Source organism: Alternaria burnsii (assembly GCF_013036055.1).
Source record: "Alternaria burnsii strain CBS107.38 chromosome Unknown 693, whole genome shotgun sequence".
NCBI lineage: Eukaryota > Fungi > Ascomycota > Dothideomycetes > Pleosporales > Pleosporaceae > Alternaria > Alternaria burnsii.
Window position 1 is genome coordinate 70,956 of NW_024066117.1, and position 27,991 is coordinate 98,946.

A 27,991-nucleotide genomic window follows, 5' to 3' on the forward strand; every position below is an offset into this window, starting at 1 on the left:
CGGCGCGGAGGTGGCTGTGATCAAACAAGGCTGATCTCGGCAAGGCGCACTGACGATTGCGGCGGCGTAGGGCTGAGTGGTTGGCACCTTGGGTATGATGGAAGCGGAAGTTTGTTGGACGTCGGTTTCGGGATCGTGACAACTGTTGGGGTTTCGACGTTTGTTCGTCTGGAAAGATTTTGGACGTTTAGCGAAATAATCGGCATTCTCGTTCATCCGTTACGTCGTCCCAGAGTTGGTCGACGGGGCCGGTCTTGGCAATTTGGAGCTCGCAGCTGGAGCCTGACGCCTGCACACTGCGCCTTCACCTTGTAAACACACTGGCGCCACCTTAACAGCACTTCGCCACTCGACATTGTTCTGGAAGCTGTGAGAAGTGCTTGTTCAAACGCCACAACCTGCTCACCGCCCACGACCGCTCTCGCTCCACCTCGCGAGCTTCAACTTCAACCAAGTCCCCGCAACCCCCGCTACACCAATACACCAGACACCAATGGCGGACGTGGACATGGCAGATGCGCCCCCGGCGAAGACCAAGACGGGCAAGGCCAGTGCTGCTGGAGAGGGCGACAAGAAACGGTTTGAGGTCAAGAAGGTAGGCATTACATGACAGACGACAACACAGGATGGTCAAAGCTAACATTACTCAGTGGAACGCAGTCGCTCTCTGGGCTTGGGATATCGTCGTCGACAACTGCGCCATCTGCCGTAACCACATCATGGACCTCTGCATCGAATGCCAGGCCAACCAAGCCTCCGCCACCAGCGAGGAATGCACAGTCGCCTGGGGCATCTGCAACGTACGTTCCGCGACAAGGCTTCTGTGGTTCACACTAACACATGACAGCACGCCTTCCACTTCCACTGCATTTCACGATGGCTCAAGACCCGCCAAGTGTGCCCGCTAGACAACCGAGACTGGGAGTTCCAGAAGTATGGTCGATGAGCGCTGGCGAAAGCTGTAAGGAGATGGGTTTCAACAGAAACAAACATGGGTCTTGGTTTCCTTCGGTCGTCCGGCGTTAGTAGGGCCTTCACAAAAGGGCTATGAGAGCACCAAGTAGCAGCATAGGCGGTCATCATCATCGAATCAGATTCCATTACGATCATGAAGTGTGTTCTGAGCATGCATTTCCTCCTTCTCTTGCTACATGCGACCAGCCAGCTATCCGATTTTCTGCCCGTCCACGTCGATGTTGTACTGTGGCGTTGAGTTGTACGGTGGGAGCCAGTCTTCGGGGTTCTTGTTGTAGAACGGCCACGGGGGTACGACAACGAGGAATGTGAGGGCGGAGCCGGCGAGGCCAATGTAGAGTGCTAGTCGAATGTCCTGCTGCAGGAAGCCAACGATGAATGCAATGATCTACACCAGTTAGCCTCTTGAACCGCATCTTAGATAGAGGGACGCCATACACCAGCCGCTCCGAGCAGGACGGTACTCAGCATCTCTGCAAGCCTCTGGCCCTCGAAGTCCTGTTCGTGTTAGCCAATGTGTATGGTAACGCAGTAGCGTTGCTGCCGCGTACAATCTGGCCCTCGAACGCATCGCGCGCTTGCTCTAATAACTGGTCTGTCATGCTGGTTGGATATGCTGGTTTGGGATATGTGTCCGTGGTGTTGCGACCCAGAGCAAGTGCAGTGCAGGTACCGGCTACTACTGGGGACTGTCTGTTACGCAGAGTCCGGCCTAACTCTCTTGGAGAGGTGGCATGTTCACGAGCCACACAGGCAACCTTGGAACGCAGGGGTCCGTAGCCGCACTAAACCTTACTAAGAACGCCTCATGGATTCACGCCCAAGACTGACGCAGCGACGATGTGGTACCTGGTTCCCAGCACGAATGGCAAGAAGCAAGAATAATTAGGCCGCGGAATCGACGGCAGCAGTTTCACTCGCGAACTCCCCACAACGGCTGAGTTCTGGACGCGTCACATGCACGTCTGGGAGCGCTTCTGCCCAATCAGCTTGGGCCAGTAGGCTCCGTCTGCACAAGCTTTTTCCTTGACCCATTGCTCAACCGCCCGTATTTGAGTCCCGCACCGTCCCTCAGACACCATTCCCACCGTCCGCCTGGACTCCCACCCACTGCACCTCCCATCGACTCTCAACCGCCTCACGATACAGACCATCAGCAGTCGCAATCGCGCACCCTCCATCTGTCCGGCACTTATCTCCGTGGACCGCCATCCACCACCGCGACTGATCGCTCAAGGGGTCTTTGTTTTTGCAATCATCCCCTTACACCGCACCTTCTGACGCTACGGCGTCCATATCCATACAAACCACCAAGTTGGCGGGACTCTACCTCGACAAGCTTTCCTTCATCCGCCCCTTGCTCGGCACAAAAGCCTGGGTATACGGAGGCGATCACAAGCCACCATAACTGGGTCTAACGACAAACACTACACATTCGCTACTGCATCACCGTCTTTACAACTCTTCCTATTCCCACAGAGGGTGTGGAAGTTTGGCTACCGGACTCTGTCTTCCATCGGCTTAGTGTAGGGGACGACCCTACGCGAAGCCATCGTCAAGTTGAGCGCGCCTTAGAGGTGAGCGCTCACAAGCGACTCGCCCGCTTCTGTGGTTCTTGCGCTGCAAGAAGTCGCCCAATACATCACCAATCTGGCTTAACCAAAGCACACGACATCTGATTCGGAGTCAAGCTCATCGCCGCCTGAGTCGCCAATATGACTGACACTCCGAGATCCGAGACCCAGACGAGGTTCAGCACCCCGGTGTCTGACCTCGACGACCACCGCCACCAGCCTGCATCTCTTCCACGAGCCGATGCTTCGTCTCCTCCTCGCTCGCGCCGACCAACTTTCGCAAGCGTCCAGGGCCAAGATCGACCCAACATACTTCTTCAAGTCAACGAAGCCCTTGAGGCAGACATTACTCGACGCGATTTCGAAAGCGCCGTAGTCGATGACGACCAACACTTGGCTCCCGACGCCTACATTCGCCGCGGCTCTCTAGCACACAGCCCTCAAGCCCGTCGAGAGACATTCAGGCGTCCGCGCGATCCGGCAATCGAGCGCCTGACTAGGAGCAGGGCTTCTTCGACGACTTCGCGGTCCGTCTCTCCTCCCAACTCTGTCGACGCATTCGCTGGTCCTCGGCGCCGCGACCGTGCCAACACTCTCCAGAGCCACGCAGGTTCTGAGCTTGAGCTTGGATTGAACAGGACGCTTTCTCGTGGCACCGCGCGCCGACCAACCCTTAGCGACGAGCGCCCTGATCTGCCAAACGACATCGAAGTCGCGTCTGCGCACAGTTCAGCACAAGAAGATGTCTGCTTCCCTGTATCTGAGGACACTGGCAAGACTACCAGATTCGACTACGAAGAGCTGGAGGAGTTTGTTGCAGAGGCTCACGACAAGACACCTATTGGCCAGCCTCTCCGTCACAAAGCGAGCGCAGCGTCCAATCTTTCTGCAAAGCCCAAGGTCTTCTCCGACCTTCGCCCCAAGTCACGCCAGTCAGGAACACCCAAGACCGACAGTGATGTCTTGAGTCTGAAGAACGCAGACCCTGCGGTTCAAGAGAAGCTTGCCGAAGAAGGTCTCTCCCACGTTTTCGCAGAGAAGCAAACTCCGGAAGTAAAGACCAACCGCTGGACGTTCTTCTCGTCCGAATTGGACGACACGATTCATGCTGCCGAACTAGGCGGACTACTTATGCCTGGCGAACGCTTCCGTGATCTGTTTGACACACCATTAGACGGCGGCGTCTGGTGGCTCGACATGGTCAACCCCACAGAAGAGGAAGTCTTCGCCATTTCCAAGGCTTTCGGAGTGCATCCTCTCACTCGCGAGGATATCTGCATTCAAGAGCCGCGTGAGAAGGTTGAGCTGTTTCACCAATACTACTTTGTCTCGTTCCGCTCTTTCTTCCAAGCAGACAAGGAGTCGGAGGAATATCTGGAGCCCGTCAACTTCTACGCTGTCGTCTTCAAGGAGGGTATCCTGACATTCACCTTCTGCGAGAGCCCGCACACGCTCAACGTGCGCAAGCGTATCAGCCGTCTTCGCGACTACATCAATTTGAATGCCGACTGGATCTGCTACGCCCTTATTGACGACATTGTCGACAGCTTTGCACCTGTCATTCGAGGCATCGAAGACGAAGCTGATGCAATTGAGGACCAAGTCTTCACTGCACGTATTGAAGACTCACGCGCCATTCTTCGATCGATTGGCGACTGCCGCAAGCGTGTCATGCAGCTCCTGCGTCTCTTGGGTGGCAAGGCAGATGTCATCAAGGGCTTCGCCAAACGTTGCAACGAGTCGTACAGCGTTGCTCCTCGGGGTGACGTGGGCATGTACCTCAGCGATATCCAGGACCACGTCGTCACTATGATGTCCAACTTGGCTCACTTCGAGAAGATGCTCAGCCGCGCGCACTCCAACTACCTCGCGCAAATCTCTGTTGACCAAGTCATCCAAGGAAATGACAGTAACGCTACACTTCAGAAGGTTACGGTCATTGCCACAATCCTTGTCCCGCTCAACTTAATCTGCGGTCTCTTTGGTATGAACGTCAAGGTTCCGGGTCAGGACGGCAGCCTTGCGTGGTTCTTTGGCATTATCGGTGTCATCTGCCTCTTTGTTTCGGTCTGCTTGGGAGTTGCGAAGAAGATGCGTTACATCTGATTGGAATTTTTTTGTTATATCGTCCTGACTATACTTTCATTGTTTGTCTTTCTTATGTTTAGTATTATCGTTTTTCGTTCAGCACACGTATTAACGCCAGCGCTGGTGTACTGGGGGGCTGTCGTAATCCTGGGTCATGTCATACACGATCACGTCGGTTTTTAGATGTGCACTCTAGAATAGAAAAGTATTGTTGTCAAACGCAAGACCACTACATGCCTGGTTGTTTGCCATTAGTCACGATTACTATTAGATGCAAAAACAATGTCAAAAACAATGTCAAAAACATGAGAGTATGCAGACCTAGAGTCGTGTAAGAAACAAGCAAGCCTGGAATGACGACACTCGCGCACCGGCATGGTGAGCCACGTAGATGTTGGTCGAAGCGATTGGTTTCTACCGATAGACCTAGCAAAAGACTACTGCACATTGCTGTTTCAGGTCGACTGTGTGCACGTTTATGTTTGTGAAATAGTGCAACATCAGTAGCCTATATTAAGGCAAAGGGTTGCATGGGCACACTCACATGACACTCCAGGATATGTCCATGGGTGACGATGCGGGTGATGATAGATAAGCCATAACTCTTCGCTATCACGCGAGCAACGCGACCTTGGAACGCATCGCCGGTGACGTTCCGTACTGTTCCTATTCGTTCCGAGGTCGGAAGCAACGATGGCGAGGTTGCCAAAGACAGAACGCGCGCCAACCTTTGGTGCTTCAACAGCAACTGTGCCGACGAACAAAGGGACATGGTGACGGTGAATCGCTGCAGACAATGAGTGAGTACCACGGCCAAGGTTCCACTCGTTGTCCGCAAGTTCGGAAGCGGTGACTTAGGCTCTTTCCGAGGGGCGGACTAAGTGATCCTTGCTTCGGCGAGAGCATTCGATCATGCAGCGCCTCAGCCGACCGACTCCCTTAAGTACAAACTCTCTCCCTCTCGCCTCTCTCTCCCTCCTCCCACATTTCGCCAAGACGCTCCCTGCACACCATATTCTCTCTTTTACTCGTAAAAATCAACTCAACCGATCGCCTCTGCCGATACTGTACTGTTGCTGCAACACCACCAACACCACACACTTCAGCGAGAACCCCGGACCGACAAAGCGAAATGGCGGAAATGGCGCAGCGGATACTCATGAATGAGTTCAAGCAGCTGAGCAAGGAGAAGTGGACTAACATCGAGGTAAAGTCCCGGTGACATTTCGTCGAGAGTCGGAGTCAGAGTGGCGATGCAGGAGCACCGAGCTAACCACGTCACAGCTCATCAACGAGAATGTCTTCGAGTGGAGTGTCGCCCTCATCGTCATGAATGAAGAGTCCATGTACTATGGCGGCTACTTCAAGGCTAAGATGTCTTTCCCGCGCAACTACCCGCATAGCCCGCCAGGTACGTCATTACCAATACGACATTCCAAGGATGGAAAGAGTCGCGAAGCGCAGGGAAGAAACTAACGGCTGATCAGATTTCAAATTCATCCGCCCGCTCTACCACCCAAACATCTACCCCGATGGACGGCTATGTATCTCCATCCTCCACGCTCCCGGCGATGACGAGATGTCCGGCGAGACTGCTGCCGAGCGTTGGTCACCCGTACAGCGCGTCGAGACGGTCCTGATATCTATCCTCTCCCTACTGGATGATGCTGAGGTTTCCTCTCCCGCCAACGTCGATGCTGGGGTCATGTTGCGTAACAAGCCTGCGGAGTACAAGGAGATGGTGAAGAAGGATCTCGAGCTCTCAAAGGCGGATATTCCCAAGGACTTTGTCATGCCAACCCAAGAAACAGCATGGAAGCAAGAGAAGGACGAGGGCCAATTCGACATGAGCTGGGAAGACAGCGACGCCGAGAGCTTGGACTTTGGCGGCAGCGAGAGCGACCTAGACGAGGACCAAGAAATGGACTCCGACTTCGAGGCTGATGACGACGACGCGGAAGAAGAGGACGCAGACACCCCCATGAAGCGCTAGATGTTGCCCATGAACTGCAAATCCGAACCCCTCGTCATGTGCGCGTCTCTGGCCCGCATGAAGGGGTCACTAAGGGGTGGGGCACTCTTATCCGAGCATTCGGGTCCTGACTATGGCACTATCGTGTCTGCATCGGCATCCTCTGGCCCGAACCCACACCCCAGTTACACGACATGGTGGACGTATGCGCATTAGTTCATCCGCATTAGCCTCACACCACCTTCCCCATCTTTCGATTCCTCGGTTTTCTTCCATATCTTCATTGTAAGCGCGGCGTTCGGTTCTGGTATTGGATTGATGGTTTTATACTTGCGACGGGCTTTTCTGCCCACGCCTTTGTCACTATTACAATGGCATTTGCATTGCATAGGAAGGGAGTTCTCAGGTCATTTTTCTATTACACGAGGCATGACTACTTTAGGTTTGCGACTTGCGGCGCAGGGGCTGCATGTGAATGGACGTAGACTTTGAAATGCATGGATTACAATTCTAGGCCAACAAGGACGACGTGTCAAGACTCATGATATACATGCGCCATGTAACAATCCTCTATGAACCAACTCCTCCGACCATATTCCTTACGTTCCAACATCTCTTCAAAAGTACAGGGTCTAGGGGCGCGGCTACTGGGTTCTCCTTCAACCAGTTGGCTAGCTCTGGCGATTTGGCCGGCATCAGAACTCAAGATTTACCGAAACTCTAGATGTCACGCCTGGTACTTGATGTGAATGTAAGACAGGGATGGTGTCTAGGTCCAAATGGACCGACAGATGGTATACCTTATTAGCGTGCCACGAGGACATGGCGTAACTACGTTCATGAGTGTGCTACCATGCCATGCCCATAGCTTTTCTCACCCTCTGCATGGTGCTTTCGGCAATTTCCTCTGCTTTTCGCGCACCTTCTTCCGCATACTGCACTAGTTCCTTCTGATCTCCGCTCATCAATCCATGATATCGTTGCCTTATATCGCTGATGCCCATGTCAACGGTATCAGCGACCTTTTCTTTCAGCGCCCGCATACTCAGATCCTTCAAGTCATTTGCCAGGTCTTCGGGTGATGCAGCAACAGAGTCATCAAGATGATACATAAGATCTACGAGATTTGACACACCAGGTCTGCTTTCACGATCATAGCTGACTCCTTCAATTGAGTCTGTCAATGCTGTCTTCAGCACTGCGTGTATTTGCTCTTTTGAGTCTGTTATCATGATGCGACTCTTTGGCTTCGGATCGCTCTTGCTCATCTTTTTTGTTGGTTCAGTCAAGCTCATGACTCGTCTGGCAGGACTGAGAAGTGTTTGTGGAACGGTCAACAGAGGTTGTGACTCTGAGTAAACGTGATTGAATCCGATAGCTAGCTCCCGCGTGAACTCTAGGTGCTGGGCTTGGTCTTCGCCGACTGGGACATGGGTGGTGTTGTAGAGGAGGATGTCAGCGGCTTGGAGGACGGGATAAGAGAAAAGACCAAGTTTCAGGGCGTCTTTGTTGTTTGAGGGGTCGAGTGGGGAGGCACTAGCTGGGAGAGAGAGTTTGCTCTAAAGACAGTATTAATGTAACGCCTCTCCAAGCCTGTTTTCTGCTATCGCATACCTTCCACTGGGTCATGCGTCCCAGGTAGCCCATGCTTGCACCACAGCTCAGAATCCACATGAGTTCGGCATGCTGCTTCACGCTGCTTTGCGCAAATATGATGCATCTCTTAGGATCGAGTCCCACTGCTAGCAGGCTAGCCAGCATCTCTTTTCGCCATGTTGCCAATTTACTGGGGTCCTGTTTTATCGTGACGGCGTGCAGATCGACTATGGAGAACAGAAGTGTGGTGTCCGGAGATGCTTCATCTTGAAGCCTCACCCACTGTCGCAGTGCGCCGAGATAGTTTCCTAGATGTGGTACTCCCGTGGGCTGGATTCCGGAGAATATCACCTTGTTCTGTCTGTCACTAGCATCATGTCGCCGTGGTGAAGTGACCGAGTACGTGCGCAGACAAGTCGAGCATATACGGAAAGGCGAGGGCGCTGCACGCTGCAGCGGTCGAAGTGAAAACATTGAAGTTGGCCGGTTGGGTCAGAATCGGAATCGTTGTTGCTCAGCCACCAGAAAGCGCGGCCGGGGTCTTGTAGCGTCGTCATTGTGGCACTGCCGCCCGCCAACGACGACTCGACCGCGCCCAACCAGCAACTCTCCCCACAACACGACGACTTCCCACTCACGACCCTGCTTCGTGCACACCCCGCTATACATTGTTGCTCCCCCACACCAGAGCGACCACACCGCAATCATGTCCTGGACCGGTAAGAAGCCCCTCGACGATGATCCAGGAAGCCGCCGGCTTACAAGACGCAGGGTTCAAGAAAGGCGTCAACCGCGCGACGACGCAGGTTCTTATGAAGACTGGCCAAGTCGAGCGCACAAATGACCGCGACTTCGAAACTGAGCAGCGGTACGCCTCTTCACCCGGAACCCGTCTTCCCCCTGCTAGGGAGAATACAACCCACATGAACATGAACAACACTAACGACATGCCAGCCGCTACCGCACCATGGAGACCGCTGCGAACAAGCTTCAGAAGGAAGCAAAGGGCTACTTGGACTCCCTGCGCGCCATGACTGCCTCACAAATGCGCATCGCCGAAACCATCGACGCCTTCTACGGAGATGCAGGAACAAAAGACGGCGTGTCGCGCTCTTACAAGCAAGCCGTGACCGATCTAGACGCCGAGACAATCAAAGCCCTCGACGGACCTTACCGAACCACCGTCCTAGACCCCATTCAGCGATTCTGCTCCTACTTCCCCGACATCAACGCCTGCATCACAAAGCGCGAACACAAGCAAATGGATTACGACCGCATGCGTGCACAAGTCCGAAAGCTCACCGACAAGCCTGACAAGGATGTCACCAAGCTACCGCGCGCTGAAAAGGACGAACAATTGGCCAAGGCCGCATACGACCAGCTCAACGACACCCTCACCACCGAACTTCCCCAACTTATCGATCTGCGAGTACCCTACTTAGACCCAAGTTTCGAGGCGCTGGTCAAGATTCAATTGAGGTTCTGCGCGGAAGCATACTCAAGAATGGCGCAGGTACAGCAATATCTGGATGCAAACACAAGAGATCAGTATGCACAGGGTGAGCTGGACGCACGGGTGGAAGAGGTGCTACAAGAGATCCGGGACTTGAGCATTGCGGGTACCGTATAAGAGATTGGCAGAGACGACATGTTTTCGTGTATCGTGTGTGGTAATTCTCTGCGGCGTCAGAATCATCGTTTTTGCGGCATTGATTTGGTTGTGTAAGGACAAGCAAAGGAATTGAACCATGATTTCACTGCTCTCATTAATCAACGCCTCGTGGTTGACGTAGCACATGCAAGGGGCCCTGGCTTGTCACTGCAATCTGCACTCATTCCGCGTATCGGTAGTCAGCAGCTCAATCCGTCTTCGCTGATTGAATAACCATGCCACGACGTTGACGTTCGCTAGATCACCTCAGGCTTCATCTCAAAATTAGGGCTTGATCAGAATGTAGGCCTGATTTCTCAACAAGCAAGCATAAGTGGCTTGCATCCTGCTGTAATGATGTTTGCAGGCACGGTTAATAGATTAGAGCGGCATCGGACTGAGCTTCGTGAAGAGGGTTCCATGGTCTTTGTAATACTGCTACGTGGCTTCCGCTGTGCTAGAACTGTTCAAGCGTGCTTTATGTCTTTGGAGACTGTGCCTGAGTACGAAGATGTACTAGATTTACTGCAACAGCAAGCCATCGGTACGTTTGAAAGATCTGCTTTTGGGTTTAGTGTAAGTATCGAACATTATTAGTCATTGGATGAATAGATACATATGTATGGAGTGAAAAAGTTCGGAAGGCCGGTCGGAATGGACGACCTAGCCTGAGCAATTGAAGATCAGGGACGGAGTAACACGAAACAAAGAAAAGAGAGCATAAAGTTCTTGAGACTATTGCACATATTGTCATTGTGATTTGCTGATGTTTGTATGGAAGCAGCAAGATGTTACAAACATACATGTTTTCGAGATAGTCTACAGAAACAACTAATTATTCGTTCACATACCAAGTCCAGATGTAACAAGAATTATAAAATTTGAGCCTTTTGCAACGTTGTTCTCATCTCCGCATTCACGTCGTGGGATATGCTTCCCATCATCCAACGCAGTCAATGTCTAGCTAGACAAGTTAGTATTCATGTTTCAGTTCGCATATTGTGTACGCCTATGTGTTCAACGATGTAAGGGGATGAATATGTGATTGATGCTTGTCAGAGGACAAGCCAGACACGGATATATGATATTGCTTGCAAGCGATTCGCAGAAACCCACTGCCAAGGAGCGCAGTATACTACCCAATCCGCTTCCTTATGGGCAAGTAATCATGAAATGTAAGGATACCTGCCTCTTCTTTCGTACATCGACACTGTCATGAACATGATCCGTTACTCGTAAGCCTTCGTCCATGCAGCGTTTCCAAGCCGCAACAGCCGCACGCTTTGAAAAGCCCGGTCTTTCCGTCTCCCGCACAGCAGAGGGCGTATTCCGAACTTCCATTTTGTCATTATGATGTCGTCGTGCGGCTGTCAAAGAGGTTTTAAGCTCGCAACTGCTCTACGAGGCATGAGGCTTGCCAGCTGAGTCGGCCTTGGCGCGAAGGTCGGCGGCGGTGGAGCCTGATGCGGAGAAGTAGCGAGAGAAGACGGGCTGGAGGAAAGAGCGGAAGACCATCTGAGCACCACTGCAGATTGTTAGCTTACATCATAAGCGCCACGAGAGACACTTACGAAGTCTGGGGGAGGGCCATCCAGAGGATCAGGACAAACTTGAAGGTGTAGTAGAAGGCTGGCAAGGTCAGACGTAAATCGTGTACACTAATCCTGGTGGACTTACGGAACCAGTAAACGGCGCTTACGGCGCTCTCGAAAACGGTCAGGAACGCAAAGGTCACCCAGTACTGTAACGCCAAGTTAGCCTTGTTGTGGAGCTTGTAATGGTCACAGTATGGCCAAATGTCTTGCCAGCGATAAGAAAGTGGGGTTTACATACTGTCAACCACTGAGTGTCATCAACCTTGCTTGCGCTGAATAGAGCCTCGAGCGAGTAGTAACCGGGAATGATGAATCCGGCAATGTTGACGAGGAATTCTCCAGCAATGTTGAAGAAGATGAGGAAGAAGTAAAGGCCGGCAAGACCGAGGACCATGTAGACCTTGGGGACCGACGTTTGCTTCTCAAAGTTGTTGAGTGCGGGGTACTTGGACAGCTGGAACACAACATGGTCAGTATACGTGGTTTTGTACAAATACTATTGCGATTGCGACTTCTCATCAAAAACACCTCTTCAAGTCGTATTTTGACAATTGTGCCATGTGCGGAAGCGAGAGCGCTTACCTCCTTGTCGAGCTGCGACAGCTGGGCCTGGGCTCTATCCTGGACAGACATGTTGAGGGCTGTTTGGGGGTCGAGTGTGGTGGATGCAAAGGGTTGAGATGCAATGGATTATGGTGGAAGAAGCAGAGGGGCTGCAATGTGTTCAGTAGGTTGGGAGGAGCAGGAACGTGGAGCCTGGAGATTGTGGGATGGAGGAAGTGGGCTCGTCATCGCTAAATACGTCACCGCCTTTCACGAGCCAGCCAGAGCGCTGCAGTTGCATGCCGATGCGACAGAATCGCGAGCATCGTCTTGTGTTGCGACGAGGCCAGATCCCAGCTGGCGACGATATTGCATTCACTCATCTCTTTTTCTCTTACATTGGCAATTAGAAAGTAGTGCGATTGCACGGGCGTTATGACGATAGTCATGTGACTGTCATGGTCCAAGCGCGCCGGCCAGTCTCCGTTGCTGCAGGTGCGACCGAGTTCAGACGAAAGCGTAAACATCCAAATCTTATCCCATAACAAACCCGCTCGAGGGCGACCGACGACGCCGACGACATCTTTTGGAGCCGGATATTCTTCCCCGGAGCATCCTACCACGTTGGTGACATCTTAGCTGACAGGACAACGTGTTGAGCTAGTCCCTGGCCCAAACAAACAAACCCGCCAACCCGGAAAACAAGCTGAGATTCGACCTACGCGCGAGCAGCTTCGCCAACATACTCCTTACACCTTAGTATCCCTAGAGCTTTCGTCGCTTGTTCTGTACACTCTCTCGCCTGTGTTGTCGCCATCTCCGCGCCGTTGCTATCGCATTGTTTTGGTGTAAACAGACGGAAAATCTGCCAGCCGGCATCCGCATCATGACCGACATCCGCCGATCACGATCAAATACATCAATGTCTACTAGAAGTAATCGCCCTCTTTCTCGCGCGTCGACGACGAGCGTACATTCATTCGAGCAATTCCAGCAACCACAACAGCCGCGGCCCAGCCAGTTTCCCCAACAACCACAGTACCATGCTCCATTCACAACCAGTGAAGCACTACAGCCTGCTCTGCTTCAGGCTGCACAACAAGTCAGCGCGCAGGACCAGCTTATCAACATGAGTTTGGAGAGTGTCCAGCAGTACCTTGGCTACCCAGCCGACCCGACCGCGAGCCACCCCCAATCGAGCGCCCAGCCCGCACAGCCAGACCACCACGCCTACCAGAATTCCCTCTCCCAACATTCACAGCATTCACAGCAACACAGCTTCATGGCGCCACCGATGGATACCGAAGACAAGAAGAAGAGGCCGTCAACGTCAGGCGCAGCTACCAATGACAAGGAATTGCGCCAGCTGTTGAACCAGAATGAAGGCCGTAACCTGAAGGAGGTTGCAGCTGAGGTTATCCAAAATGATCGAACATCCAAGGCAGAAAAGTCCAAACAGCTATTCGCCATGTTATGGTAGGTATTACGCGTCCATCTTGGAAATGTGCTAACGCTTCCCAGGTTACAGTCCGTCTGTCGTGTCGCGAAGACATCGGTCCCACGCAACCGCGTCTACTCCAAGTACGCAGAGCGCTGCGGTACTGATCGCGTTATCCCCCTGAATCCGGCGTCTTTTGGCAAGCTCGTTCGCGTTATTTTCCCTGGTATTCAGACTAGGCGGCTCGGTGTTCGCGGAGAGTCCAAGTACCACTACGTCGATCTTGAGCTCATCAACGACAACGATAACAGTGAAGAAGCACGTCGGGGCAGCAACGGTCCTGCTGCGCACCATGCCTTGAAGCGTCAGGCTTCAGGGACACCGAGACTCAATATGGAGTACGTCCCATTCAACGTACCATGTCCGTGTATATGCTAACAACCTCTAGTGCCATCCCACGACTACCTGCAGACAGCGCACAGTTTCCTCCACGAGAAGCACGTGTGGAGTCACAGAGTAGCTACTACACTCCGGCCTCATCGCGCGGCGTTCTATTCACCGACATCTACTCATCTCAGTTCCACCCTTCGCATACACGTACCAAAATTTCGTACGAGCACGAGCTCAAGTTTCCAACAGCAGACATCCTCGAAGCCCCTGATGCATTCGTGGTGGAATTGCCGGATATCAAACCATACTTACCAGCACGCACCGATCCCGATTCTGCCGACAACCTTGTTGCTATGTACCGATCGCATGTTGTCTCGTTGGTGGACTCAGTGCGCTACTGCAAGGAGAAGCAATTCTTCCGCCTCTTTGGTACTTTCCATGGGACATTGACTGTACCGGTGCAGAAGCTCTTTGCTTCGCCCGAACTGGCACCGTGGATCAAGGAGTGCGACTGGATGATGTACCAGAAGATGATCCGCAATGTCTCTCAGCTGACTCTCCAAGTGGCGCCGCCGCCAGTTCTGAAATTCCTCGACAACGTTGCGAAGACGTTGCACGCACACATTACTGCCAAATTTGCGTCCCTCCCAGTACATGTACTCGAGGCAAAACTTGAACCTGCTACATTGTTCGCCCACCTTCTCCGACAGATGCTCCGCGTCAATTCCGCTGCGCACGCGGCAGCCGTCATGCTCACCGCTGAGAGCCACCGCACTCAGATGTTTGCCGACTGGCTCCAACACGTTAACATCAAACGCATCATTGCGAATGAATTACCTGCGTCTTGTGCACACGAAGAAGTTTACAACATCCTAACCACTGAGATCCGATCGATGCTGGGTCCCCTCCCACAGGAGATCCAGCTGCCTTCCGGTTCGATGCATCGTGCAGCGTACCCTGACCCACCCGCCGATCCATCAGAATCAGTCATCGATCGCATCGCCGCTTTTCTAACACGTTTACCGTCCCGCTTCCCTGGTGCGCACGCTCGTACAATAATGCACTGCATAAGTGCACTTGGTTCAGCTGCCATAAGGGAGATCACTGTCGAGAATGGCATCAGTTTCCAAGGTTGGTGGCTAACCAAGGTCTTCGTGGACGAAATGGCACAATGGTTAGCATCGATAGGTGGTTTCCTCGGTCATGCACCGCCAGACTGGAGCTCCTCCAACTACTCGCCTGTAATTGGTGATTCTCTCAATGCCACCATGACCAACGGTGGCAGCGGTAGCAACAACGAAAGCCGGTATAGCAGCTTGGAAGCCGACTTCGGCCCAGATCAGTCTTTCATCTCCAATGCTAGCCATGTCACCATCCAGGATGCCGGGTCAAATCAGGAAGGTGAGTTTTTCCGCTCACAACATGGCCTCACATGGTAGTTGACTAACGCAAGACCATCAGTCAATGCTGGACGATTTGCTCAACCATCATCACAATACAACATGAGCTTTCAGTACGAGTACGACATGAATCCTTCACAACAAGAGCCGAACCACGACGATAGTGGCATAGGTCTTGGCCTTGGTGTACAGGAAGACGGCATTGACGCCAAGTTTGCGTCACATCTATCTTCAGCACTCTCACAAAGTGTCAGCTAGCCTGACCGTTCTTGCTTTTCGGACATCTTGATTACTTACCTATGCGTTCATGACGTCTCTGAAGTCACGACTAACGACTAACCGTGCTTGTCACGGCCTGTTAATATCTCTTAATTCCTTGTACTTTAGGGTCGCGGACGCAATCATGGATCGGTGTTGATTGGATTAGGTTGGGGTTCTTGCTTCCGCATTTCTGGGTTTGCAATACTGGCGTTATTGGGTGATATACCGCCTGCAAGGCCTGGGTTGGTGTTAAATGCAGCACTCTGCGATTCCTCCCCGCAGAGTTGAATTGAATATTTACCTCAAGATAATCGCAACGACATGCTTCCGTGACCAATTAAAAGAGGGCAAAAGCTTAGTCGTTTTCGGGTTCACAAGGCGGGCCACACAAACGTATCCCACCAAACTAATGACCAGAGATACTATTGACGACTTTTGTCCGGGGCTTCAGTGCGATTACTAGGAACTCTTCTGCAAGGCAGGCATGGTGCTGTAAGGTATATACATTCGCTCCCACAAGTAAGTGCTTTCAATTGACACCCCTGTAACTGATCCTCGATCTTGACTACTTCCATTTGTTTACAACTTTAATGCTAACGTTTCACTTATGATTTGTAGCCCCCTCCGTTACACTAGCTGACATAAACATTCAACCTCTCTAAACGGTCAACGTCGGCACTCTGCCGTTGCCGCTAGCACAACCCTCCTCAGTCGCCTGACCTCTTCGATCTGCGAGAAAGAGTTAGAACTTCGACATGCACTCTTTGTCGATCGCGACCGGCTGTCGCACGACGAAGGATCACACGGTGCAGTCTCACCGCTCGTTCATTGGGTTTTAGGAATCGCAATTACCTTGGCATGAGATGCCTACATACTTGGCGTTGTGACGACATCTTGGAGTAAGGAGAATATCACTATAATCGCGCTTGCAATATGGTCATTTAGAAATGTAATGAAGCAACATCATTCGACGATGCTGTAATATGAACTACGACTTCAAGGTAAAGTATCGTAACAAGAAGAATGCTGCTAATCGTGTCGTGGTCGACTAAGCGCTAGAAAATGAAAAAAACTCAGACTGACCTCCCTTCATACGCGGAACCGCAAGCACGAGGAGGCATTATCAAACTCCTAATTTCTTCCCCATGACCTCCTTTTTTTGCCAAAGTATGTCTTGCAGACGTCTTGGTTTGCACTAGCGTCCAGTCCTGCCGCGGAGGTCGGAACCCATTGCTTGTAGACCAGGTAACTGTAATCCCATCGTGGATCATTGAGTTGTGTCCTCCATGTCCAGAAGATCCAGCCGTTGGTCTTCTCATAGAGTCTCTGTTGAGCGATGAACCACTGCTTGTAGAACGGAATGTTGTTATCGTTCTTCCAATCAAATTCGGTGGTGTACTCGTTGGCAACGGTAAGACTCCATTCTTGCACGATCTTGGGGTTATCGCCATCGGTCTGGCGGTTGTCCGTGTAGCACGTGTAGTACATGTAGTCACCTTGGGTGGCGCTAGGATTGTTGGAGGTCACCGCTCCACCGACGTAGTTGTGATCATCAAAGATTATCTTGGAGTCTGATGGGAGGTTGGACTTGGGATTGCCGGCACCCCATTGTGAATCCATAAATTGGACGTGAAGGCGTTGGTCATCAGAGATACCCAAGGAATTCTCAGCGTTGCGCACGGCAGCAAGAGCTTGTGGGTAGTATTTTTGTGTCAAGGTATCTTTCTCAGCCTGTGGCATACCACCTTTGTCACGTGAGGTCTGCGGCTCGTTGACGACCTCGATGATACCAACAGTGGCTCTATATGAAGGAGTGTTATGAATGCGTTTGGTCATCCAGTCGAGCCACTTTGTAGCGCGGTCGTAATTGGCTTGGGAGAAGAAGCCTGGAAGGTATGCTTCAGGAAGACACTGCAATAGACATAAGCATTGACTCAAGATAGATCTAATACCCGAAGACTTACCTGTCCAGTGAACGCATCGCCCACCTTTTGCGAACCAGGTGCACCGTGTAGGTCAATGACCACGAACATACCCAGATCCGCAGCTTTCTGGATAACGGCATCAAGGTACTTCAGATCCATCTCAGGGAAGTGCTCGCCGCTGCCTACGAGGCTGTGAAGACTCCAGTATCCGATTGGAATACGAATGGTGTTCAGACCAGCATTATGGATATCTTGTATCATGCTTGGAGTAATCCAGCGAGAGTAATGACCGTTGAAAGCAGTGTTTGCTTGAGACTGGCCAAGCTTATTGACACAGTCAAATTCGGAGCAGGAGTCACCACAGCCCATGTCTGACCACTCTTGGCTCATCATCCATGGCTCTGACAGTAGCCAACCGCCAAGGTTGACTCCACGAATCTTCCAACTCGGAAGTGAATGGGCACGTTTGCTCAAATAGTTGCTGGTGCGGTTGAAGGCTGGAAGTTCGCGGTCCGCAGGCATCCAGGCCTGGACACCGGCTGCAAACAGACAGGTTAGAAGAGTTGAACTCTTCATGATGAGGCGGGGTTGAATATGGGGTATCTAAGTATAGAAGAGAAGTTGCTTTTTCCCACCTGAAACAGGAAACGGTGCTCGGACTTGAACTGCTGGAATGAATGTCCAATTGATTGAATGTTACACTGTGCAACTGGAGGACTATATAACTTTTTCACGGATCTTCGATTGATCGTGCTAAGCGGCACGAAGACACCACATCGTGAGTCCACATGGGGCAAATTGCCAAAGGGGCTCCTGACTGACGAAAGAGGCGCAAGGCCGGCCATGCATCTAAGATACTTCACCGGTCCGGTGTTCGAGTTTGCGAATCATGATGGGGTTGTTAGCCCCCAGAATGGACCATATCGCCCGAGGATCTTCTGGATATCCTGTAAGCCGCTGAAGTAGACCAGGGTAGAGCACATAACGTCGTATGAAAGCAGGCAATGGAGTGACATCGTTCGTTCTCCTTCACGAAGATCAGCTGTAGTAGTCATGAAGTTGATGTATAGTACACTGCTAGCAGGATCAGGCGACCACGAAGACAGTGCGAGGTGGAGCGACACGGCTCGTTCACTGGCGATTTGTCTTGTCGCCTGACACCACCACAGCTTCGTGAGGTTCGGAAGAGTTAGGAAGGGGCTAAAGATATCTTGGTACACGTACAGTCAGCGACCAAGTTAAGACTCTAAGAAGAAGGAGGTGTAACAAATCTTTCGGCTAAATCCAAGTTCGAAGAGCAGTGATAGTAGAATAGCTCTTATTCGCTACTAGCAAGAGTCGTGGAAATTGCGATGGCCTAACCGAACTGAGGCGGTTTCAAAACCAGAAGCGGAAATAAGCTATTACAAGAACTGGAGGTCTGAGAGTTTCTCCTTCACCACCCACATAGCGGCCCGTTGCGCGGATCTTTGCTCAAATGGTAGACACACCTCGCTAATCTAGACGCCTTTTTGCTACTTGCCGTCAGAACAAAAGCTTCCGAGAAAGATGCAATACTGGCGGTTTGACCAAGTCGATACTATTATGAGATAATGTACCAAACTCTTACTTTCTCTCAGCTTCTCATCTGGGTAATATCGGCGACCACCGTCATTAGCACGATTACCATGAGTGTTCGTACTCGGTCACCGGCTCTGTCCTTCCGCGGCGGGCCGTCATGGCGTTTAGGTTTCAAAACCGTTTTGTATCGACAGCGAAGAATGTGTAAGTCTGCAAGTCATGCTTGTGGAAAGGCAGCCTAGTTGACAACCCAACGGCTGCTACATGGCGCCAGTTGGGCATGCATGCCTCCTGCGATATCACCAGGTAACGCTTGCTCGATAATCAAGCTTCACCCCGCGGTCTCATGCACCAGCGTTCTAGACGAATGCTACCCCAGATGGCCAAGATGCAGACTACACTTTGGTTGGCAGAATTAATCTCGAGCCGCTTGCCTGGTATTCGCCTTCACCACTCAGGGCTCTGTTGCGGTCAGCACAGTAGTTTAAAGTCACGCGCTTACCGCCGTTCCTCCGGGGGAAGGTATCCTGATCGTCCTCGTTACTGGTGTCAAGCGTGGTTTTGAGGTCTCGTGTTCGCCTGCCGTGGGTCTAAAGATCTGAAGCGTTAGCCTCGGCAAATATACTCAGTACTCTAGCACCACCATGCCGTGGTGTCGTATTAACCAGATGGAGGGTAGTTGTTTGTAGAGTCACGGATGGTCCCTGCAGGCGGGCGCTTAGGTAGGTGGTATGGGGAAAGCCAGACTAAAGGGGCAGGTTAGGTGTACCTGAGCCGTGTGACGTCACTTACTTGGCAGCACCGGGCAGATCTTTGCCGGTCGAGGCCGATTTCGATGTCTTCCCCAATGTGTTCCAGGAAAATCCAGCAACCAGGTCTGAGGACAACCAAGTCGATCAAGAGAGACTAGAAAGACCTGTAAATTCTAAACATCGTCTCATGACCTGTCGCAGATCCGCAATTGCAATACCCTCGACGAATATCTGGAAAGATTGACAAACTTTCTTCTTTCTTTTCAATAGTTTATCGATGGCCTATTATGGCCATCGTGATCGGGTGGCGTCATCGAGTCTTCATGTTACACTCCACGGGTATCATCAGTCGCGCGACGAGTGACGAATAACACTCGTCATTCGTGTTAGACTGGTCTCTGCTGCGAATGTTCAAAACCTTGTTGTGGTTTCGGAGACAAGGCCAGTTCTCAGGAAGCTCACCACCATTCTTTCTTGGGGAAGATATGTCCCCTCAGAGCCAATAGTAAAATCCAGTGTGAAGCGCTTGTTCCGAAGAGCAGTCTGAAGTCCTCTCCGCTGACATCCTCACTCGATAATTGGAATGGACTTTACGACAACCTGAAAAGTCACGTTGACAAGGTGAGGTGAGAAACAAGGTTAGTATCTTGTGTCGGGAGGGGCGCATCGCCTCGATGATGGAGTACCAAGTGCGAAGCTTGATACCTCTCCCCAGAATCGTTGTTAGTAGACTTCAGCACTGTAGTGTGATATCAGTAAGAAGAGGATTGGTGCTGTACAGAACTCATTATATCGCTTGACCTTCTGAAGAGGCATCGCACATTTGTTCTTGGTACGAGATAGAGCACAGGCGATACCTTATGTTTGCAGTACTGATATCGCAAGCAGTCTTGCATCCTTACAGGACTGCTAACAACTCACCGTTCCTAAACCTCCAAACGGAACTCCATCTCATGGCATATGAGCGCCTTCCGTGTTCAACAGACTACGCCACAGCGAGACAAGAGGGATATGGAGACTCTTGACCTTTTCATTAAGATATTGTGAGTCTACACTGGGACGCGTCAGATTTCGGTATCATCCCGAGTTCGAGGTAATAGTCAGTTCTCAGAGACGGAATCTGAAGATGCACGAGATATCTTCCAGGCTTCCAAGAACGCTCGATTTGATGTCTGCGAGGAAGCAGACCCGAGAGATATGGAGTTCGGATAGATCGTTCGCACCTTTGGTGGTCTCTTGTAAGTGAGAGAGTTCTTGAGCGATGAATGTAGCGAGGAGACTGACGAAGACGATGATGCGATTGAAGAAGTGGAGTCGAAAGAAAACATGGCGAAGAGATGGAGACGAATGTAGAAATGGTAGAGAGTACTATATAACTGGTGATTGTAGCCTCCTGGCTTTATAATCAAGAGATGTTTGCTCGAAGACGCAGCTTGGATCCACCATGTTACAAGATCTGTAATCAAAGTTAGCGACTATGGCCACATTACAAGACCACGTTCAGGTCTACCTTCCGTTCTATATCCTGAAGAGTCTCATGTAGTTGCTTTGCTGTATTCTGAATCTGCGATAGCGGACTTGACAGGCCGAAGAATCGGACCTTCTTGTCCGACACGAGACGTCATGACCGTCTACCCACAATATTCTGTCGGTTGGACCTACCGCTTCAAGATGCCGCGATAGCATTCATTACTCTTATGAAAATAACGTGATATAACAGGCAGCGTCCAAAGATGGTAGCTATTGCACAAGCGATGCATCAAACTGAATTGCCCAGAGGGCGACGTGCGTGGAGAAGTGGGGCAGACTAACTGGAACTGGCGCGATAGTCCCGCGGCCTCTGCTTATCGCGTCGATAACAGCGTTTGAGACCGCCAGTTGACAGTTGGAAATATTTTAATGCAACAATGACTTATCTGATTGGCGAACGAGCAGCGGTTGAGTCAATAGACATACGTTTGAGATCGCGCTGCTGAACCGTTGGGTCATTGATCTGTCACGAAAGTATAAAGACCCCGCTGGACCCTGATAGCTTCGAACAGTAAGTCTGCCTCAACGACCTCTACAACAACACATCTCTGCAATGGCCCTCGATCGACTGAAGCAAGCAGCGTCACACATAACGGGAATTGGGGAGCCTCCACACCCGTTCGATCCTTTGAGTGAATCCGAGATTGAGCGCGCAGTCGCTATCATCAGAAAAGAGCACAGTGATGTGTTCTTCAACGCCATCACGTTGTTGGAACCACGTAAGGCGGAGATGATGAAATGGCTAAAAGACCCCGAGCACACACCACGACCAAATCGAGTTGCCGATGTAGTCTGCATTGGCCGCGGAAGCAAGGTGTACGATGGACATGCAGATTTGACTGAAGGCAAGATTGTCACATGGGCATTGACTGATGACGTACAACCACTTGTAAGTTGGGAAGAAAAGTCAATGCACAGGACCCTTCTTTGACCTAGATTCAGATTACTATGGAGGATTTGCAAATAGTAGAGACGATTGTGCGGAAAGATCCGAAGGTTATCGAACAATGTGGCATAATCGGTATCCCACCAGAGGACATGCACAAGGTCTACTGCGACCCCTGGACTATTGGCTACGATGAACGCTTCGGCACCAAAGTCCGTCTTCAGCAAGCCCTCATGTACTACCGTCCACACATTGATGACTGCCAATACACGTACCCGTTGGATTTCTGCCCTATCTATAACTCCGACACGCAGGAGATCATTCACATCGATGTTCCACCAGTCCGAAGACCTCTCAACCAGGCTCCACCGAACAACTATCATGCAGCTGCTATCGAAGCTGAAGGTGGGTTTAAGACCGATTTGAAGCCCATCAACATCACACAGCCGGAAGGCGTCTCATTCAAACTTGATGGGCGATATATCAGTTGGGCGAACTGGAAGCTGCACATTGGCTTCAACTACCGCGAAGGCCTAGTCCTGTCCAACATCACGTTCAACGATAAAGGCACTGTTCGCGATACCTTCTGGCGCCTCTCGCTTGCGGAGATGGTGGTGCCGTACGGTAATCCAGACCATCCACACCAGCGGAAACACGCCTTTGACCTTGGAGAATATGGTGGCGGATACATGACCAACTCGTTAAGCCTGGGCTGTGATTGCAAGGGCGCAATCCACTACATGGACGCAGCATTTGTCAATCGCGCCGGCCAGGCAACGACCATTAAGAACGCTATTTGCATTCACGAAGAAGATGCCGGTATTCTGTTCAAGCACACAGATTTCCGCGATGATAGTGTTACTGTCACTCGTGCTCGCAAACTCATCATCTCACAGATCTTCACTGCTGCGAACTACGAGTACTGCGTATACTGGATCTTTCATCTAGATGGAACCATTCAACTGGAGATTAAGCTTACCGGAATTCTGAATACATATGCGATGCTACCGGGCGAAGATTTGAAAGGCTGGGGAACGGAGGTCTACCCTGGCGTGAATGCGCATAACCACCAGCACTTGTTCTGCATGCGCATAGATCCAAACGTGGACGGCCCAGAGAACACTGTATTTATGGTGGACGCAGTACGTGGCGAAGGCGAAGTCGGCAGTGCGGAGAACAAGTACGGCAACGCCTTCTACGCGAAGAAGACAAAACTCAGCACCCCTGAGCAAGCGGCGACTGACTACAATGGCGCCACGAGCAGAACATGGGAAATGGCCAACACCAATAAGCTGAACCCGTACAGTAAGAAGCCGGCTTCTTATAAGCTGGTGAGCAGGGAAGTGCCTGATCTGCTACCAAAGCCCGGAAGTTTGGTGTGGAAGAGAGCGGGTTTTGCGAGACATGCAGTGCATGTCACCAAATGTAGGTCTCATGTGGAAATTGCGTACAAAGACATAACCTAACGTCTTGTAGACGATGACACGCAACTCCACCCAGCAGGCCGTCACGTCCCGCAGACCTCTGGCGAACCATCTCAAGGCATCCCCGCCTGGATCGAGGCTAACCCTCAAGAGAACCTTGACAATACTGATATCGTCTTGTGGCACACATTCGGAATTACACATTTCCCATCGCCGGAAGACTTCCCCATCATGCCTGCTGAGCCGATGACGCTATTGCTGAGACCTCGCAATTTCTTCACACGCAACCCTTGTATGGATGTTCCGCCTAGCTATTGCAGCGTGCCGAGCGGCGTCAAGCAGGGCAGCACATTGGTAGATAGACTTTCTCGCCTGGCGTTTGGAGAGGAGAAGAAGCCTGAAAGCACTGCTGCTTCGACCTGTTGCTCAGATCAGAAGTTTGGAGCAGGTGTGTAGTCTGAGTATGCCATGTACGTTTTATGTATAGTTTGAATGCCGCATTTACTTCCGTTGAGTGTTGGTTGCGTGTCTTTACGTGTAAGAGGTTCATAGGTGCCGCCCTGGCAGGCGATGCACCAAATGACGTCGCCCACGCGAGCTGTCCGCGGGTCGTTCCGATGGCAGGTCCAAGCTTCCACCGAGTCCACGTCCGACAACTTCTCTCCCCCACGATTGTTGGCGGCGTCTGCACCACCGCGTGACAGCAGCCATGATATAGCGTCCTTTACTCCACCAACACAGTGCCGTCCTGATCCTAGCAAGTCTGAGGATGTTCTTGCCGGTTTCGACTGCCCACCATCCGAGCCCGCAATGCCCCGCGCATTTCCACCCGTAGAGCAAAATGATAAAACGAAACAAGCAAACGCGCCTAGGAGCCCTTTATCAGCATCTCTTGTTGAGAGTATAGCCGGATTCAGCGCCGGTGTCGTCTCTTGCCTCGCCGCGCATCCACTCGACTTGTTGAAGAACCGACTGCAGCTCAATACACAAAGTCGATCGCGACCTGGTGACTCGTATCGAATACTTCGAAACGTCATCAAGGACGAAGGGGGCGTACGCGCATTGTACAGAGGGCTATGGCCAAACTTGCTGGGCAACAGTCTAGGCTGGGGCTTGTACTTCCTCTTCTATGGCAATCTGAAAGAACTATTCCAAAGTAGAAGGCAAAAAGGAGAGCATCTTGGGAGTGCTGAGTTCTTTTCCGCGAGCATCGTTGCTGGTATGTTGAGGAACGGTACTCTGACGTGCCTTGCTGACCGTTTGCTAGGCCTTCTCACCGGTGCTTGCACAAACCCTATATGGGTAGTGAAAACCCGTATGCTTGAGCGCGGCGCGAATCATCCCTCTGCATACAAGTCGATGACCTTTGGTCTCCGTCACGTATACGAAACTCGAGGATTGGCGGGGCTATGGGCAGGCTTTTTGCCTTCGTCTCTGGGTGTACTACATGGTGCAGTACAATTTAGTATTTATGAAAATATGAAGAAGAGACGGGGAACACACATTGGCGGGCAAGATAAGCTAAGCAACTGGGAGTACGTCTACATGAGCGGCGGAAGCAAACTACTAGCTGGAGCCATCACGTATCCGTATCAGCCAATAAGGGCGAGGTTGCAACAGTACAATGCCGCTCAGCAGTACAACGGACTGCTGGATGTGCTTAGAAAGACTTATCGGAACGAAGGATTCCTGGCTTTCTACAAGGGGTAATAAATTCCTCTGCATTCTAGACCTCATGTACAGCGAAGCTAACCTTCACAGTGTCATTCCCAATACGCTGCGAGTTATTCCAACCACTGTCGTCACGTTCCTGGTTTACGAAAACACCAAATTATATCTGCCAAAGGTCTTTGACGACGACGAGCAGCAAAGCCACGAAGAAGACTAGGTCATAGAATACGCGCACTCGGTTGTCTTTTTATCACTAGCTTATGACACGATATCTGCCTCTGCAATGCGACCGTTGTAGACAAATCGACACTATATGCTTGAGAGCTGAAAGCGCGTTACGTGTGTAAATTCTGTGAGATATTTCGAAGTAGACGTAATGATTCATTAGTGAGAGAAGGCAGTAGCTGTGCAGTACCAGCATTCACTCAGCTGTAATAAAAGGCGTTTGCGTATCTGCATGGCCTCCAATCAAACTTTCAGCCTGGTACAAGCGAGTCCTCCGATTCAGTCGCAACCGCAAGTATTTGCAAGAGGCTCAAATCTCTACTACTCCAGCCCGATCATAGAGTTGGGCTTCTGCGCGGTCAGTCACGTCTTTTTCAACTCACTTTTGCATGTCAATAAATCCTTCTCATGTGGTAGTGAACCCCATGAACACTGAAGCTTACGGATAGCAGTGACGTTTTTTCACATGAAAGCCATATCGAGTTTACATACCGACCGCAGCTCCACCCCAGCCGTATTGTAACCGCACCAGAAAGACCCCACCTCACTGCTAGCACCAATGGATCCACCAAACAAGCTTCCACAGCGTAAGCCATCCATACTCGGGATGCACAACAAGTATCGATCGGCACAACGCACGCCACCCGATAGCATATATCCTTCGACTTCCACGTCGTCTCAGCCGTACAACTCTCGGCCTCAACGTCGCCGCCTAGGACTGCGTAGTTTCTTCAGCAAGTCACACGAGCCAGAAGCACAGTCTCCAGTACTCACGTCTCCTTCGTCATCTCTGGCAATGCCATCGTCTCTGCCTCTCATCCCAAAGTTTACCAAGGCATTTGTCAACGCCTTGAATTCTTCACAACTCTGCGATTTCCTTACTTGGTTATTGTATCATGATATTGTTGAACTTCCCGAAGTTCCTGAGGCTTGGTACAAGTGGATCAGTAACGTGGAGATGCGTGGTTGGATTGCTTTGGGTAATTTTCTGGCGGTGTTGCAGGAAAAGGGTGCTGCGCACGAGTTCGATCTCATTGTGCTGGACTCTATATGTGACCGCATCGGATTAACACGCTCCACAGTTCACGCGTTGTTGATCCGCTTCGCCGATCCAGAGAAGATGAAGTACAGCAGCCTCGTCTTAGATGAAGGTATGTTTCAAGATGATGATGCTAGACTCAGGCTTCTTGAAACTACACAGTCCAAGCTACACGAGTTGTACAAGCTAGCTGTCCACTTGAAGCCGCAACAAGGCTTACAGTACGAAGAATGGCTAAAAGTCATTCAAAAGCGCCTGCGTGCATTTTCGCTCCAGGTGGTTGACCCATGCGTTGCTCATCTACGAACTGGCAAGCCGCTCACTACCGTCGCAACATCAGAGCAGCTTCCCAAGGATGTCATAGAAGGTATAAAGATGAAATGTCTCTACGAAGCTATGCAGCAGGAGCGCGTTGTGCCGTTGGAGCGCTACCGCATCCGTTCAGCTCAAACGGACATAGCAATCTCAATTCCTCTATCGTCATTACCTTGTGTCGACGACGAGGTTGAGCGAGCGCGTAGTCACGCTATCGAACTTATGGTTGAAAATCGTGGGCTACGGTCTCAAATCGCTGTTCTACAGCAAGACAAGGAGAGGCTGGCGAAAGCAAATGAGAAGCTAGCACAAAGGTTTGCTAAACTTGGTCACCTGCAGCCTACAGGCTATGTTCGTTCATTTTCTTGTGATGAACCATACGGCGACGTGTCAGAAGATCGAGAGGGTAATGAAGACCAATCAATGACCTTACAGGTTCTGCCACCAAGCAGCCGCCGCCGATCGGTCTCTACTGGCGATATCGAGGCCTTCGCTACAGTGCTAGGCCAGGGATTTAGCATTTCCACAAATCACCGTCGGGATTCTGAAATCGAAGCTCAGAAGTACGAGGACATGTTCTCTAGTTCGCCATCGTCTCCCTTACCCACAGTTCGCCTCTCAGCGCTTGCAACGCCTACTCCCTCGTCTTCGATAGCTGGTCTACGTGCTGCTCGACCATTAACCTCAGGATATGCACCAATGAGTGGACGACGAAGTGGCATGATATTTGACCGAAAGAATATGGTACATCTAGCCGGGACCGGGGTCAAGGAGGGAACGCCCACATTGAAGGGGAGTGACACTGACGACAATGAAGGGCGAACGGGAGAGTACGCATCTCTGACGCCGATGCCAGAGAGTAGAAAGATATTTGATCTATCAGACTAAGGACCAAGACGGAGGTAGTCCTGGTGCGATAAGCGTTCGAATTGACTGTATTCTATTGTCCATTTAGTATACGAGATTGTTTGAATGATATCAGCAGTTTGAAGATGGTGAGGCAAAGCTTGTTAAAACTATCACTACATCAAAGAGCAAAACTAAACATCTCTTTGAAGCATACCTAGGTAGTATTTCTTCTTACTACAATAAAGCGTGTTAAGATGTATATGGACACAGACAGAAGATCCAAAAGTCTATAATACTATTAACTCTCATAATTTTCTTGTCAGGAGCTAATG

General features: G+C 51.2%; 10 protein-coding genes across 10 annotated transcripts; 6 read left to right on the forward strand and 4 right to left on the reverse strand.

Annotated features, from left to right (window-relative positions):
• Window positions 1-493: 493 nt before the first annotated feature.
• GT037_007659 (ring-box protein 1) lies at window positions 494-946 on the forward strand (the record flags this gene model as incomplete). Its single annotated transcript, XM_038932706.1, has 3 exons — window positions 494-595; window positions 651-800; window positions 848-946. 3 exons carry the CDS (start codon window positions 494-496, stop codon window positions 944-946), a joined length of 351 nt encoding a protein of 116 aa, XP_038784207.1.
• Window positions 947-1,165: 219 nt separating this feature from the next.
• Window positions 1,166-1,577, reverse strand: GT037_007660 (spc12-domain-containing protein; the record flags this gene model as incomplete). Its single annotated transcript, XM_038932707.1, has 3 exons — window positions 1,166-1,363; window positions 1,414-1,473; window positions 1,527-1,577. 3 exons carry the CDS (start codon window positions 1,575-1,577, stop codon window positions 1,166-1,168), a joined length of 309 nt encoding a protein of 102 aa, XP_038784208.1.
• Window positions 1,578-2,690: 1,113 nt separating this feature from the next.
• On the forward strand, window positions 2,691-4,655 carry GT037_007661 (magnesium transporter alr1; the record flags this gene model as incomplete). The annotated part of the gene is made up of 1 exon (XM_038932708.1): window positions 2,691-4,655. One exon carries the CDS (start codon window positions 2,691-2,693, stop codon window positions 4,653-4,655), a length of 1,965 nt encoding a protein of 654 aa, XP_038784209.1.
• Window positions 4,656-5,769: 1,114 nt separating this feature from the next.
• On the forward strand, window positions 5,770-6,630 carry GT037_007662 (ubiquitin conjugating enzyme; the record flags this gene model as incomplete). Its single annotated transcript, XM_038932709.1, has 3 exons — window positions 5,770-5,844; window positions 5,922-6,048; window positions 6,125-6,630. 3 exons carry the CDS (start codon window positions 5,770-5,772, stop codon window positions 6,628-6,630), a joined length of 708 nt encoding a protein of 235 aa, XP_038784210.1.
• Window positions 6,631-7,457: 827 nt separating this feature from the next.
• GT037_007663 (tryptophanyl-trna synthetase) lies at window positions 7,458-8,679 on the reverse strand (the record flags this gene model as incomplete). The annotated part of the gene is made up of 2 exons (XM_038932710.1): window positions 7,458-8,168; window positions 8,224-8,679. The coding sequence occupies 2 exons, from the start codon at window positions 8,677-8,679 to the stop codon at window positions 7,458-7,460; spliced, it is 1,167 nt and encodes a 388-aa protein (XP_038784211.1).
• Window positions 8,680-8,942: 263 nt separating this feature from the next.
• Window positions 8,943-9,835, forward strand: GT037_007664 (bar-domain-containing protein; the record flags this gene model as incomplete). The annotated part of the gene is made up of 2 exons (XM_038932711.1): window positions 8,943-9,073; window positions 9,160-9,835. 2 exons carry the CDS (start codon window positions 8,943-8,945, stop codon window positions 9,833-9,835), a joined length of 807 nt encoding a protein of 268 aa, XP_038784212.1.
• A 1,419-nt stretch (window positions 9,836-11,254) lies between these two features.
• On the reverse strand, window positions 11,255-12,084 carry GT037_007665 (protein yop1; the record flags this gene model as incomplete). The annotated part of the gene is made up of 5 exons (XM_038932712.1): window positions 11,255-11,381; window positions 11,428-11,485; window positions 11,534-11,597; window positions 11,690-11,905; window positions 12,034-12,084. The coding sequence occupies 5 exons, from the start codon at window positions 12,082-12,084 to the stop codon at window positions 11,255-11,257; spliced, it is 516 nt and encodes a 171-aa protein (XP_038784213.1).
• Window positions 12,085-12,880: 796 nt separating this feature from the next.
• GT037_007666 (uncharacterized protein) lies at window positions 12,881-15,480 on the forward strand (the record flags this gene model as incomplete). The annotated part of the gene is made up of 4 exons (XM_038932713.1): window positions 12,881-13,470; window positions 13,516-13,830; window positions 13,881-15,223; window positions 15,284-15,480. The coding sequence occupies 4 exons, from the start codon at window positions 12,881-12,883 to the stop codon at window positions 15,478-15,480; spliced, it is 2,445 nt and encodes an 814-aa protein (XP_038784214.1).
• Window positions 15,481-16,614: 1,134 nt separating this feature from the next.
• GT037_007667 (glycoside hydrolase family 5 protein) lies at window positions 16,615-17,984 on the reverse strand (the record flags this gene model as incomplete). Its single annotated transcript, XM_038932714.1, has 2 exons — window positions 16,615-17,394; window positions 17,448-17,984. 2 exons carry the CDS (start codon window positions 17,982-17,984, stop codon window positions 16,615-16,617), a joined length of 1,317 nt encoding a protein of 438 aa, XP_038784215.1.
• Window positions 17,985-21,803: 3,819 nt separating this feature from the next.
• GT037_007668 (peroxisomal copper amine oxidase) lies at window positions 21,804-27,698 on the forward strand (the record flags this gene model as incomplete). The annotated part of the gene is made up of 7 exons (XM_038932715.1): window positions 21,804-22,139; window positions 22,193-23,561; window positions 23,613-24,008; window positions 24,279-24,779; window positions 24,828-25,266; window positions 25,322-25,406; window positions 25,989-27,698. The coding sequence occupies 7 exons, from the start codon at window positions 21,804-21,806 to the stop codon at window positions 27,696-27,698; spliced, it is 4,836 nt and encodes a 1,611-aa protein (XP_038784216.1).
• Window positions 27,699-27,991: the final 293 nt, after the last annotated feature.